Source organism: Trachymyrmex septentrionalis, unplaced genomic scaffold, assembly GCF_001594115.1.
Source record: "Trachymyrmex septentrionalis isolate Tsep2-gDNA-1 unplaced genomic scaffold, Tsep1.0 scaffold20, whole genome shotgun sequence".
Classification (NCBI taxonomy): Eukaryota; Metazoa; Arthropoda; class Insecta; order Hymenoptera; family Formicidae; genus Trachymyrmex; species Trachymyrmex septentrionalis.
In genome coordinates this window covers 4,318,996-4,333,851 of record NW_017305180.1, presented here as the reverse complement: position 1 = coordinate 4,333,851, position 14,856 = coordinate 4,318,996, and the positions used below count along the sequence as shown (strand labels likewise).

The window sequence follows — 14,856 nt, the reverse complement described above, 5'->3', positions numbered from 1 at the left end:
AAATTGATGTGCTTGTCTTATTTTATCTGAACCAATAAAATTATAAAGCATATTACAAACATTTTTTTTCTACGGGATGAATCTCGATGAAAAAAAAATTCTAAAAATTGCTGAAGTTACAGCTTAGCGAACACAATAAGTGCGGGGTTTTTCTTACTTTTTTTATTTTTGGACGCGCCTAAAAAATATTCAATTTAAAAAGTTAGCAGTTTTATTTATGGAGTGTTTACTCCCAGCAGAAAGAATGACCGTAAAAATTGTTCGTTTTTTGGGTCCTCAATTTTGCGACTAAACTCTGTGTTCATAATTGATATAATTTATTTAAAATAAAAAATATAAAATAGATCCAAAAAATGATTTAAAATCGATAGAAAAATTGACAACTTATTTAAAATATTAAATAAGAAATAAGGCTCAGAAGAAGTTTTATTTAAAATAATAAATACTAAATAGCTTTTTAATTTTTTCTTTATTTAAAATATGTTTTAATAAATTTTGAAATAAGACCGACCTTTTAATGCCCATCAATTTTAAAAAACTAATTTAGAGAGAAAGCGTTCAAGGTCTAGTCTTCTTAGATATTTCTAATAATGGCAAAAGATTGGCATCTGCCTATTTCGCATATTTTCTTTCAGTGGAAAGTCCGCCCTGCTCAGCAGGGGGTGATTTGCTTATATCTTCGGCAAAAGAGTAAGACAGGTTGGAAAACGACGATAAAAGTGTCTTCCTTTTTTGGCTTGCTGAAGGTGTAAGTAAATAGGTTCAGGAAAGCCACCCCATGCTGAGCAGCCGGCGAACTTTCCCTTGAAAGCAAATATGTGAAATAGACAGATGCTGTTCCATTTTTTGTTTTCGTAAATATTAGTGTTTAAGGAAAATCGAACGACCTTCTCTCTAAACGACGTAACGTTTTCAATATCGGTGAGCACTGTATTTCGACGAACAATTTTCAAATTTGGACAGGTTGGTTTCATTAAATAAATTTTCTACATACATAAAATGAATATCAGAAAGTTGTGTATATATTGGTTTTATTATATTTCTTAAGGATGCAGCAATAATATTGCATATTGCAGTTGTAGCGTTATTGCAGCGATATTACTGCAAATTCTGTACTATATAAGGAGATTGTAAGAACATAAAACACATACATTTATATTTTAGTTGTGTTCATAACATTCTGTTTTTATTGATTAAACATATTTTTATAGATTATTTTATTTGCAATTATTATTTTGGCATAAACAAAAAATTTTTTTAATGAAAACAAAAATCTAAATTTTTTTGTATAAATACTTTATTACACTGAGAAAAAAATGCTGTTGATTCAATTAAAGTCTATATTACGGGCTGTCACTGACATAAGTGATTAATTCATGTATATTTTTATTGACATTTACTTTGTTAGTGACACCGTAATATAGACTTTAATTGAATCAATAGTATTTGTTTCTAAGTATATTAAAAATGACTTGTGCAAAGTTTCATTAAAATTCCACAATTAGTTTGTAACAAATAAATATTTTGTTTATTTATTTATAAATATTCTTGAATTCATAAAGTACTTATACATATAAAAAAATTGACATTTTTATCATTATTTTATAATACTTTTCCATACATTTCTATTAAAGTCAAATTTAAAAAATATTATATATTTTATTGAAATAATTTTTAATTCAGATAATAAATCGTCTCTAATTTTTTTGTGTTCCTTTTAAATGTAATTCGGAATAAAATGTAATTCTTTCAATTCTTAACAAATATTGTATTTGCCTTACAACCTCATATTAATAATTTACCACTTATATTTAATCATTATAATGATCATTTATATTTTATCATTTTTTTTGCAAAAAACAGTATATTATGTGTACATTTAATATTTATTATAATAAATATTAAATGTACACATAATAAATTATTTTTTCATTCGTACAATTTCGTAAAATTCTATATATGTATATATATTTCTCATAAATCAATTAGTTTACAAAAAGAAACAGTGTGGAAAGTTTTCATTGATTCATCATGTATACGGAGACGCTTGTTTGAGACACAGCAACAAAAAGTCTAAGGCCGTCTCTTTTTTGAGAGGCAATGTTATGTCCTAAATCGTCTTATGTAAGCCTTTCAGAAAATCCGTGTATATGATTTATTCTATTTTTGAAATTTATATATTTAATCATTGTGCATATATATTAAGAGTATACATGAGCATTCAATTATATTTAATTTAAATTGTCGTTCGGAGAGAAATAAATAATATTTTTGCGAAAACGCAACGCGCGCGCCGGAATAAAGTCCAAAGTGCATTAACTGCATCTTCAAACAAGCCGCCATAACGGCTTTCGCTGACTGGTTGCGTTTAGCAGAAAAAGCAAACTTTGCAAGTATATGAAATTCTTGAATATGATTGGTCTTGCCCGTAGTTCCTCCACCAGATCTAAATCTATAAACCAATCTGTTTTTTCTGCTGAATGCAGCTATTGGCTGCGATGCCTTCATCGCATGAACTGCAGCCCCCTCCACAGTGTGCCTCCGCGGTGCAACGTCATTGGCGTCGCGATGAGTGGGTCGTTGCAGGTTGCATTGTCAGTCCCTGCGAAGCAACGCTACGGGATAGACGTGTGTTGACGGGGCACTGCTGCATATCGACAAGATAGCCGATAGCGATATCGTCGAGGACTGTTGAGGACAAGGAAAGGATCGAGCAACGCGTATTCGAGCAGATTTCGTGTGCGCGGTAAAGGCGATTGAAAAAACAGGGAAAACAGAAGAGGTGATCAAGGAGGTCATTGCGGCCAAGTGTGTACGTATACATGACGATGGTACGGTAAACGTGTAGAAAAAACGGAGCGGGTAAAAAGGGGGGACGGGTTTGTTGTTGCTCTCGCGTCAGGACGTCGATTTGAACGGGCTTCGTCAGTTTGGTCGTAGCACTGACTGTCTCGCGTCGGAATTCCGTCTCGATTATCTCACGATCGCGTGCTGGTTTTATCACGTATCGCACAATCATGTTCCGGACAAAATGGTAAACCGCTCCTCATCTCTCATTCGTAATCGAAATTTCGCAAAAAGATCGTCTACCTGCCCAACTCGCCCTCGATCGGCAGAGTATGGAGTTTAGAAAAATTTCTGATTTCTGTTTTCAGTAAGGAGCACGATCACTCGTCGTTCTACAAGTTCTTACAAATGGAGCACAACCATAAGAATCTGGATTGCTATTTCTTCTACTACTCCACTTGTAAAAAGGTAAGCGAGGCTTTTCTTTGTGCCGGTAGCGTCTAATGATACCGTCTGACATTGTTTCAAGAACATCCGAAAATATGCGACGTCGTTCCATATTGCTCGAAAATTCGGCGTCTCTCGCTGAGGTTAGGTCGGCCATCTTGATGCCATGTTGACAAGAATTTCTCATAAAAGTTCCAAGTCAATCCGTTTATTAAGATTCCTACCAAAGTTACAAATGGACTTCCTCGTCCATTTAATTATTTATATATGATACATTTTTTTTGTTATAATTTCATTCATCATCTGAATACCTCGAACATATTATACAATGTGAAAGCGAATATTTAATATGTGTCGAATTGCATGATTGTGTTATTATTTTATTATTTTATAGTTTTAAGATTTTTTGGCTTTTACTTACATATGGTTTATATTTATTTTAGTAAGATTGAGTAATTAAAAATATTCTATGATATCTTTATAAGTCATAGAATAAATTTCTAAAATATTTAATAATATTTGATGTAATCACGCCTGCAGTATCGACAATTGATTTGGCACTGCAAATTGCGTGTTGTTCTTACAAATTATTTGAACGAGTTATTGAATTATTTACGTTTTGTTATTTTTGTTTTCACAGGGTGACTTTTGCCCATATAGACATGAACCATCGGCTCTGGGTTGTGAAACTATGTGTACATACTGGCAGCAGGGAAATTGCCTTAATGAACACTGTAATTTCAGACATATGGAATTAAAGGTAAATATCTTTATTGCATTAAGATTTTAGAATGTTTGGCAGCAGTCTGTCAATCATTTGTATGTAAAACATACATTATTTTGTCAAGAAAAGCTGCTTTTATGGTTTGCTGACAATTTTTGATACGATGATATAAACTGATTATTGAAATATGAATTTTCAAAATGGACTAATATTGTCATCTTATACTAACTTTAATCTTTAATTTTCTAATCAACTTTTAAATAAAAATAATAGGCCTATGGAAAAGACAGGCATTAATGGATTATAAGTGAAAATGATGATTTATTGTCAAATTGTAACAAAATACAAATATGTTTCAACTTATCTAGTCTTCAATTTTCTTAAAATAATATTTAACCTAATTAAATAATATCTAAACTAACTAAGAACCCAATATTTAATAATTATATGAAGTAATTATATGTGTGAGATATGTCATAATGTGTACGCATAACTTAAACTATATATAGGAATTGCTCAATAAATTGGACTAAAAACATTGACAATACAACTTCTTTTAAATCAAGATAAAATTGGTATAATTAGGGATCCTATCAATTAGTTAACAACTCATTCGGTACTCTCACTAAGACCCAGTTTTACAACTCACGGTTAAGTCTTAACCGAGGTTTAACTTGTTTTTCATTTCTTTCCAATTCTAGAATTGGAAGGAGATAATGAATAAGTTGAATCTCAGTTAAGAGTTAACCATGAGTTGTGTGTGTGTGTGTGAAATTGGGCTTAAGAATTATTGTTTAGAATTATTAATTCAGAGATCAGCAAACTGATTCCCAGCCAAATATAACCTATCACTTGTCTTTATAGTCTGCATAATTATTATATTTTAAATTTATTCAACATTATTTTCTTTTTTATATAAATATCTATATAATAATTAGCTAATAATAGCGTTCAGAAAACATAGCCACTCAGCGATTCTTTAATATGATTGATTCTCGCCTTTAGTTCTTCGCTAGAGTACGTGTTCTAAAAGTACAAATCAGTCGGAAAAGGGATTATTAAGTGTTCACTGAATTGCTTTCTGAATGCAATTAATATCTTTAATATTGTTCTTTGTGGTTTCTAAAACCTAAAATACTATCAGGATATATTTATAGAAATATTTATAGAAATATTCATAGAAAAAAATTTCTTGACCCCTGGGGATAAATTTAACGGATAGATATAAATCAGCAAAAGTGAGTGTTCGTGTGACGAAGTTATTATCGCAAGAACATTTGCATTATCAGTTCGTACTTATCTATACATTTTCCGAACAAACAATTCTTAGCTGGTTTATGATAATTCTTACAAAATGTACTAATTTATGTAATGTAACAACTTTATTGTATTGCAAAACCATTTGTACTTATCGATTTGCATGTCGACCTGTATGTTCTCTTTAGATTATGTTTTAAATTTATACATCAAAAATAATATTTTGCTGCTGTGTGTGTAATACTTTTGATTATATCATTCTGAAAAAAAGAAATAAATAAATTTCTTTTTTGTCATTTATCTTCCTTTTTATGTAGGATAAAAAATTACTTATATATACTTCTATATACATATATATAATTCTTGATTTTTTAAATACTTGTATAATTATTAAGAGTATACACCATATTATATTATACAATATAAACTTGTGGAGTTTTATAAACACATATAATTGCCTTTTTAAATTGTTTTGTTTCAATAAATAAATAGATGTTATGAATAGATAAATGAATAGACAAACAGTTTCTGATTATGTAAAAATTAAAACAAAATAATATGTGCCATAATGCTATTTAGGGCTCATCCACTTCACGCTGTAAATGCTTTGAAGCATTCTTTGATTGGTCAATTCGTAAAATTCTTTTATCTGATTGGTGAACATTTGCGTTATGGATCACAATCTTAGTTAAGATTACGAAATAATTTTAATATTTAGAATTTTAATATTTAGAAGAAGAATTAAACTTGAATTATTTTTATTGCAGAAAAATCGTAAATCAATTCCTTGTTATTGGGAAACACAACCTGGAGGATGTAGAAAACCACATTGTCCATTTATGCATACGAGTCCTCGTACTATTTCTGGTGACCCCATCAATCCTGTGAAGACTACGGAAGTAGCAACAAAATCTCCGAATCAAGAGTGGCTGAATCGTCAAGGTAGATATTTCTTTTATTATGCTAAAACTCGATTAATATTAGATTGGTAACAATTGGTAATAAAATTTATTTATTCAATTTTAATCTTGATTTTAAAAACTTTGTTGAATATAAAAATTCATGAATCGTTTCGTAGTAATTATTTGTAAATTATTTTTATTTAAAAATGCAAAAATGTCGTAATTATATGATATAAAACATTATGATGATTTTATTAAAGATTTTAATTTATTTATTCAATTAAAAAATTTTTTAATTAATTTATTTAATTTTAATCTTGATTTTAAAAACTTTGTTTAATATAAAAATTTGTGAATCGTTTTGTAATTAAAATTATTTGTACTTTATTTTAAAATTCAAAAAAATATGATAATTATATGTGATATAAAACATTATGATTTTATTTATAATTTTACCTAATACTAATAACACTGTGGAACAATTCTGAAAAGAATTGTTGCGGACAAAGCACTATAAGAAAATTCTGTTAGTACTAAGTGAGGAGAGATGGAATGTCAAAGGATTTACCAAAATTAGTTTGATTTTTTGATTTATGAATCTTCATTGAATATAAATAAATGAAAAATATATGACTTATTTTTTCACATTATATCGAATTTTTTAAGAAAACTATTAGCTTGACTATATTGTCAAAGCTTGCATTTGAAAATATAATAATTATAAAGAATTTTAAAAATTATCTGTTGTTATATCTCTTTGGCTTCATCGTCTTACAATTAGTTACATATTTTATCAGACCACTAACAAATATCGTTTAGCAATCCAATTTTTTTTCCTTTATAATGAATTGCCATTGACACGACTATTTGATGAAAGCGCTTGTTCGATTCTGATGTAAGTTACTTTTCAAAATAATCAAGATGGTAGTGTAAAAAGTGTATTTTTAGGTTCATACGAATATCTATTCTCTCGAATATCATCTTGGGATCACGTAAAAAAATTGCTTAAAATTCAGACAAAAGCTGAAGTTTCTTATAGTTATACATATTATCTGAATTTTTAAATCTTATAGTCACATTATCTGAATTTTTGGACAAAATATTGTCTGAATTTTTAGCCATAGTTGTACCAATTTCTAGTCACATTTCTCTGAATTTATAGCTGTAGTTATGAATATTTCTGTAGTCTGAATATTTCTGGTCTCAATGCCTGAGTATATTCAGACATTGTTTGAATTTCTAATTGTTTGAATATTTCTAATTTTGGTATCAAAATATTCAGACAATGTCTGAATATTCAGGCATTGAGATTAGAAATATTCAAATAATTACATTGCAGCTAGCAATTCAGAGAAATGTAGCTAGAAATTGATATAATTATGGCTAAAAATTTAGACAATGTGACAAAACTCCAGATTTTATCTGAATTTTAAGGCAATTTTTTACAGTGATGCCATGAAAGCAGTAATCAAAAACTTTTTAGAATCGGTTAGTAAATTATCGAGCTTTCATAGCTAGCTATATATTGAGAGCATTTGAGAGAATAGGTGTTTATATATGAACCTAAAAATACAATCCCTTCATTATCATCTTGATTAACTTTGATAAGGAACATGTATCAGAATGAACTTGGAGAGCGCTTTCATCAAGTACTTATTCCAATTAATGGAAGCTTACTATAAAGAAAAAAAATTAGATGCATTGTTAAGTGATATTTGCAGGTAATTTCATAAAATATGTGACAGAGATGATAAAATCGAAGATATAGTAACTAATGATTTTTGGAATTATTTATATTTCTAAATGCGCGCTTCGGCGATATAATCAAGCTAATAGTTTTCTTAAAAAATTCTATAGTGTAGACAAAAATAAGTTAATTTTTCATTCATTTTGTGCTCAACTTTGAAGTTTCATAAATAAAAAAATTGAACTAATCTTGGCAAAACTCTTTGACATTTTATCTGCCCTCACTTACTAACAGAATTTTTTTACAGTGCTTTATCCGGAAAATTTGTATCCACTGTGTAATGAGATTTAAAGACGTTATTTAAAATTAATGAAAAATATAGAGTAAAATAAAATAATATAAATATGATAATAAGGAAATGTGTGTGTGAATATCACGTATATAGTAATATCGTACGTATGGAAAGTATGTGTTTACGCTTTTTTTTATTTTATAAAGATGATCCAAAGTATGACGGCAGCAGTACTACTGAATCGGACCAAGGAAGAGGAAACAGCGAGGCTGGTAGTTTTATTGGCAGTCCCGTCGTCGATCCTCTCATCGTCAAATTCGAAGAAGGTATGAGGCTTTACTAGCCCCCCCGTCCATCTTTCAACGTACATTATCTTACGTCAGCTACTCTCTCTCTACCGCCTAGCTTGCAAACAAATATGAATCTCCCGAACGCGCTCAATATCCCGAAGAGCCTGACAATTCCAAACAATCCTAACAGTCTCAACATCCCCGGTAACATCAGCGTCGCAAATAATCTAAATGTCCCGCCGGCGAACTCGCAATCCTCTCCCTGTCATCATACGCTATCATATCCACATCATCAACAAAATTTACACTCTCACTCCTCCGGACAGTCTCTGTCGTCATTGCAAAATCAACAGAGCTCCCCTCTTCTCCAGCAATCGCCGTATACATCGATTCATACGCAGCAAACCTCGCAGCCTCAGACCTCCCGATTTCCCTTTCCGTTCCTTGGTATAACGTCGTATAGGAGATTTTAAAATCGACGAGAACTGTTATAGTTTTGCAACGACGTATGTATAATTTTTCTCGTCCATTAATTAGCAACAGAAAAATACTTTCGAAGAATTCATAAACAATTAAAATCTTTAAAGGAGTTCATGCATTTTAAGTTTTTTTTCGGAAGAACGCAGAGATTGTTGGGTTCATCTTTTTTCTTATTTAATTTATATATAATACTTACTGAATTAAAAATAATACTTATTGAATTAAAAAATTGTAATTAAAATTGTTCTAGTATTTGGGAAATTTTTTTTTCACACTTTGAACAGTAGAAAGCAACAATTGATTTTATCACTTTGTTAAATCATATTTGCGAATTTCTGTTTATTTTTATACAAAAATCATTTGTTTATAAAAATAAATTATTATTAGAGTCATGACTTTTATACTATACAGGATAGTTTTTGCACTATACAGGATAGTTTAATCAATATCAATCCAAAGAAACAATTTTGTTCTTATATAAAAAGAGAAATTAGCAGAATTAGTTCAACAAAATGAAAAAACTATTGCTTTCTCCTGTTTAAGATATGAAAACAAAATTTCACTAATATTAGGACAATTTTAATCATGATTTTTTAATTCAGTAAGTAAAATTAAGTAAAAAAAAAATGAACCCAACGGTCTTTGCGTGCTTCCTAAATTGCCTAAAAAATGCATACACTCCAAATTTCTTACTTATTAGATTGTTTCGTTGAGTTTATCATTGTCATGCATATAGCTAAGATTTTGACGCACTAAAAAAGAGACGTTACTACGAAAGTATCGTTCTGCATGAAGCGAAAGTATGTAACAAAAGTGTCTTTGTGTCGATCTTAGCATAATATTTAATTTATTGTACTAGTGCATTCCCGATACTTAATTGACCTGCATTCTTTAACTTTTGTTTTGTAATACCATAGATCTAATGAGCAACTAATGCAAAAAATATTCACGCACATGTCAATATTATAAAGTGTAAGGCCAACATGATTTTATTTTGGATTTTACATGGTGTCCAGCGGTCCTTGAATATCCTTGGGTCCTGGAATTATACTGAAATTTAATGTTTTCTGGAAAATTCCTAAAATTTCAGGTTGGCCTAGAATTTATGATTTTTTTATTCTATAAACAATCAAATCGTGAAAAAAGAACGAAATAATAAAAAGAAAAGTCATGTTTATCGAGTATATGTCCGTTCTTAAAGGTGCAATAAGTTATCAATAAAAACTTTGGATTTAATGTTTAAAATAGAGTATAGTAAAAGAAATTGTTTATATTAACGAAATGTTTGTTTAATATTAAATTAAATAGAAACAAATTTAGCCGCTACAAGGTTGACGTGTGAGCAAATCATTTATTACAAAAGAATACAGTACCGACAAACGTTTCAATTCTCAATTAGAATTCTCATTAATATACAATAATTGACTATATTTAGTTAATGATTGAATCGTAGTCACAATTTAAAAATAGAACTGGCACGATGTGCTTACATATACGCATTGATAAGATGTCTAAACTTATCCCTTTATTAATGTTATTATTCTCTTGTGATAATTTATGTAAAAATTCGGATTCCATAAATTTCCTGATAATTGCAAATTAATTATATTTGTATTTCGTAATAACAAATTAAAAATAAATTTTAACTTACATGGAATCACGATATTGAAGATAGATTCATCGATGTCAACGAGTCGCAGTTTTTTATAGGCTAAATTTATTTTTATTTGATCTAATATCAAACAAACATTTATTAAAGCTTAAATTATTTTCTAAATTGTTTGATATTATTTGCACATAAAATACGATTATTCTGGGGTACCCAGATGTAGATCTTAATTCGAATACAAAGTATATAATATTGCATATATCGACGAAAATAAATTAAATAATGAAAATGAATTGATGGATAAATTCTGGAGAAACCAGGATTTTTATCTGGAATGTTCTAGAATTATCCTTGAATTGAAATTGACTAGCCAGATTTCGCTGGACACCATGATTTTATTACATTGGTTGCTCTTATTGCGACGGTAATTTACCGTGCGATTTACCATACACACATTTATTTATATCCATTTGATATTCGTGTGTTGTTCACGGGAAAGAGGGATAACATGTATTATTTGTGAATCGTATTAACTTTTCAGAATTGGCATTTCATATCGATAATCTCACGTAATATGATTCTTAAAGCACATATTAGTCGATTTTATCGATATACCTTGCACTCGTGTTATCACGAAAAATTTAGTGAATATCAATTTTTGCAGGGGCTGCTATATCTAATCTTTGCCTAAATTAGCCCTCTAATCGCCTATGGCTATCTTTCTTCGGCTGCGGTGCGATCGGACTCGAATTAGCAGAATGGTCTAAGTTAAGTAAAACGAGGTTCAAGTGTCTCCGTCAGTACGATGTTCTATACTATAAGATCGCAAAAACAAGAGCCGTATTAAACGAAAAAGAAGATAGCTATGGGTCTCCACTTTACCGCACACGCACACACAAACTTTTTGCATTCACATAGATATTGCTCTTAGTTGCGAAAAGTTGGAATTTAAATGTTAATCGAGTATTAATAACACGACGAGTGAACCCTGCTCATTTTAAGTTTGTGTCTTTGACGAGAAAGCGTTTTGTCAGCATTTAGTAAGTTTATTTTAAATATCACTCCCAGATGCGGGACTTGCATCCACATCCTTGACGTGGCCGATGAGACGAATGTAGAATACTGTATGTAGTATAAATCGTACTAACCGATATATCCGTTTCATCAGAAAAGGAAGAAAAGAAAGAAAAACTTATGCATTGTTCATCGATCACGTCTTGGACTGAGATAAGTGCAATGGCGAACTAGTAAAAGATAATTGAAATATTTATATCTGAACCAATCAACGCATATATGCTTTCTTTGTTGTCGCATTATTATGTATGAGATTGTAGAAGAAGAAAAATGAAGACAGCGCAAGAAAGAAAATGAGAGTGAGAAAGAGTAGGAGAGAAAGGGAGAGAGAGATTGAGAGAAAATGAGTGAATGATTGACTAGCAAAAAGGTGTGTAGGGGGAAGAAAAAGAGAGAAAGATTTAATGAACTAGTTATATTCGCGCGCGAATCCGTGTTTGAGGTTTAAACAGATTCCAACTGCGTCCTTAGCCTTGTGTTTTACGCGTGTACGAGTAATAATGCCTTCATATGTTTTGGCTTATCACGTGAATTAGAGAATTTTGGGACGGCGAAAATGGGATAACGTGATATCGCGCTTCACACAGAGTCTCTATGCCCACGCCGGGCAATAATTATGCAAATTTTCGTAATCCACGATAATTCCCCTTGTGCACTCACTCTGGGAAAATTAAAAGAGAATTGAAGAAAATAATAAAGATAGGTTTAATAAACTGTAAGTCGAGCGTGATCTTTTAACGCTCTAAAGGAAAAAAAAAAAAGTTCAACAATTCGGCTTAAAAGCTTGCTTTCTACGTGATAATTAAACGCGAGATCGTTTTCAAATAAGAATACATAATTCAGGAATATACATATACCGATTCACGTTTTACGAGTTTCCGTATGGTAATAGGATATTAACTCTTAATTGGGACGCTGAGAACAAAAATACATGACAGCTTGAAAAAAAAAAAGTTTCTAGTTTAGTGCTACGCCGATGATATTCAATATAAAACTTTAGCTTTTATTTTTACTAAGAATTCATTTCTTTTTGTGTGTTCTCAGCGCCTCAATTGTTCTGATATATCGCGCATTTGATATTGTGGGTCTGTTAGGCCAGCAGAAGATTAAAAAAGAAAAATGCTCTTATTCATGTTACTTATCGTATTATTGATCTTGCACCGATGAAAAATTTTATAATCGAGGAAAGTATAGTGCGGGATAAGGTACGATTGTGTGCCGATCTTTTACAATAGTAATAAATCGCGTCACGGCCAAACGAAAGGAGGAGGGAAGGACGCGAGAAGACGTTGAGGAGGAATAAACGTAAATTATTTAGGCGAGGCCGGTTTTCCCGGATTTCCGATAGCAAATATTTTTTTTTTTCTTTTCAAGTCAACGGTGCGTATGATGACACGACAGGCTAAATGATATAAGTAGGCCAGCGTCTTATCGTTATAAAAACACATGGCAGAAGAGAGGGGAAAAAATTATGAGATTTTATGGGGAAATTTTTGAGATAATTGAGTTGTGCGAGCGTGTAATAGGAAATAATCGGTTTGAGTGAGCATGTGACAGAGGATGCGAGAAAGAAAAGGAGAAAATGTGAAGGAGGGAAAGAGAGAAAGAGAGAAAGAAAGCGAGTGAGATTGAGAGGAAGAAGAGAGACCTCAAATTTGAACGTATACACATCACACGTATCGCGTATATCTTTGCGCGAAATATGCGATATGCAGATAGGAAACTAATAATTTTTCTTATGCAGCATATAATGTTTTACACATATATATTATATATATATATATATATATATTATATATTTAACTGCTACACAGGGATAAAATATTTATGGTCGAGATCATTGTCGATATTGGATCGGGCCTGGCTTTCTTTGTGGAATACTTGTGCGATCGGCTTATCGGTTTCTCCGCGCAAAATCGCGCGTGTTTTGGGCGACAAGGATTTTGTGCCTTCAACCGTATGGAGTCGCCAATCCGTATTTTTGTGTTCGCAAAATAAGTATTAGAGTTCTCACACAGTGTTCGCGTCTCTTATTCTTACACGGGCAGAGCATATGAAATGCCGGGCGATTGTCCCAGATAGATTTGCACGTTTACGCCTTTTTACAATCGATGAGAAGGACGCGCAAGTTTTCCAAGAAAGAGCGGACGATCGAACTCGATCACAAAAGATCTACGAGTTAGGCTGATATTACACTTGTCGTACGGTAAAAAAACGGATAAATGTAATATCGGCCTTACGCGTGCGAGTCTAATCGCGAGGATTTACGAATTGTGCGTGCGTGCGTAAGAGAGAATCGATAAGGCACACGTAACACATGGCTGCGCCGCGAGTATGAGAGACAGAAAAAAAAAAAGAGCGACGAGCAATATGAATGCGTATGAAAAGAAGTATAGGTACGACGAAAAAAAAAAAAAAGGATTGAACGAGAGATGGAGAGAATGTGTCCGATAGACAGACAGCGTGTGTGCGAAAAGTGTGAGGAACGCGAGAGTGCGAAAAAAAAAAAAATAATAAAAATAAAAATAATTAATATGAACGATCACAGCGGCGGTCCCTTCCGCTGCTCTTCGGCGGGGGACTTCGCGAAATAGCGTTTCCCGAGGGACGAAATCGCGATCCGCGCGCGGCGGATCTGTCGATTACATTTAACGTCTATCCGCAGCTATTAAATAACCGTATCGGCCAAGCTAATCAGCGGGATCGAGACATCGGCGGTCCTGCTCTCTAAATTCTTCGACGTAAAATCTCGCGCGAAAGGAACGAGAGATCTTTTTCAAGAATGGCAGAATTTTAACTCTTTTTTTTTTCTTTTTTTTTTTCTTCGAGCGATTCCGCGTCTTTTTCAAGAGTGGCAAAATTTTCACACCTCCGGAGTGAGATTTCACCCCCAAAGAATTTAGAGAGCGATCACTTTAGCGTGCTCCGCGCCGATCGTCGCGGGGCCTCGCGGCACTGTAAATTTTACTCCGTGCGATCGTACAGTTCCGGAGTACGGTACGACGCTTTTGTTGTCTTGCTCGGATGTGAGACGTCCCTGTCCTCGTCGTATTCCCGGCGGACGTTACGAGACGTCGCGGCGTGCGATGTGATTGCAATCAAGTCGGCGGATTTGCGCCGGTGACCGAATGTAATTTAGACCGGACGCGCGTCTCATTATTATGTGAGCACGAGATGTTTGTACTCGTCCCGCGTACGTGCACACGCTCAGGAAGGCACGTCTGTGCGTCCGAGTTGAAAGACAACACACACACACACACACACACACACACACACACACACACACACACACACACACACACACACA

General features: G+C 32.3%; 1 protein-coding gene across 2 annotated transcripts in view; it reads left to right on the top strand.

The window, feature by feature from the left end:
• Positions 1 to 2,608: 2,608 nt before the first annotated feature.
• LOC108747693 (zinc finger CCCH domain-containing protein 11A-like) overlaps positions 2,609 to 14,856 on the top strand; it is a 17,099-nt gene continuing 4,851 nt past the window's right edge. The window contains exons 1-5 of one of the 2 annotated variants that reach the window (XM_018485339.1): positions 2,609 to 2,812; positions 3,156 to 3,255; positions 3,875 to 3,994; positions 5,983 to 6,157; positions 8,303 to 8,422. In XM_018485339.1, the coding sequence (XP_018340841.1) occupies positions 3,196 to 3,255; positions 3,875 to 3,994; positions 5,983 to 6,157; positions 8,303 to 8,422 (475 nt within the window). In that variant the 5' untranslated portion in view covers positions 2,609 to 2,812; positions 3,156 to 3,195. Of the gene's footprint in view, positions 2,813 to 2,882; positions 3,035 to 3,155; positions 3,256 to 3,874; positions 3,995 to 5,982; positions 6,158 to 8,302; positions 8,423 to 14,856 lie in introns of those variants that run through there. The other variant, XM_018485338.1, reaches the window with a different exon arrangement.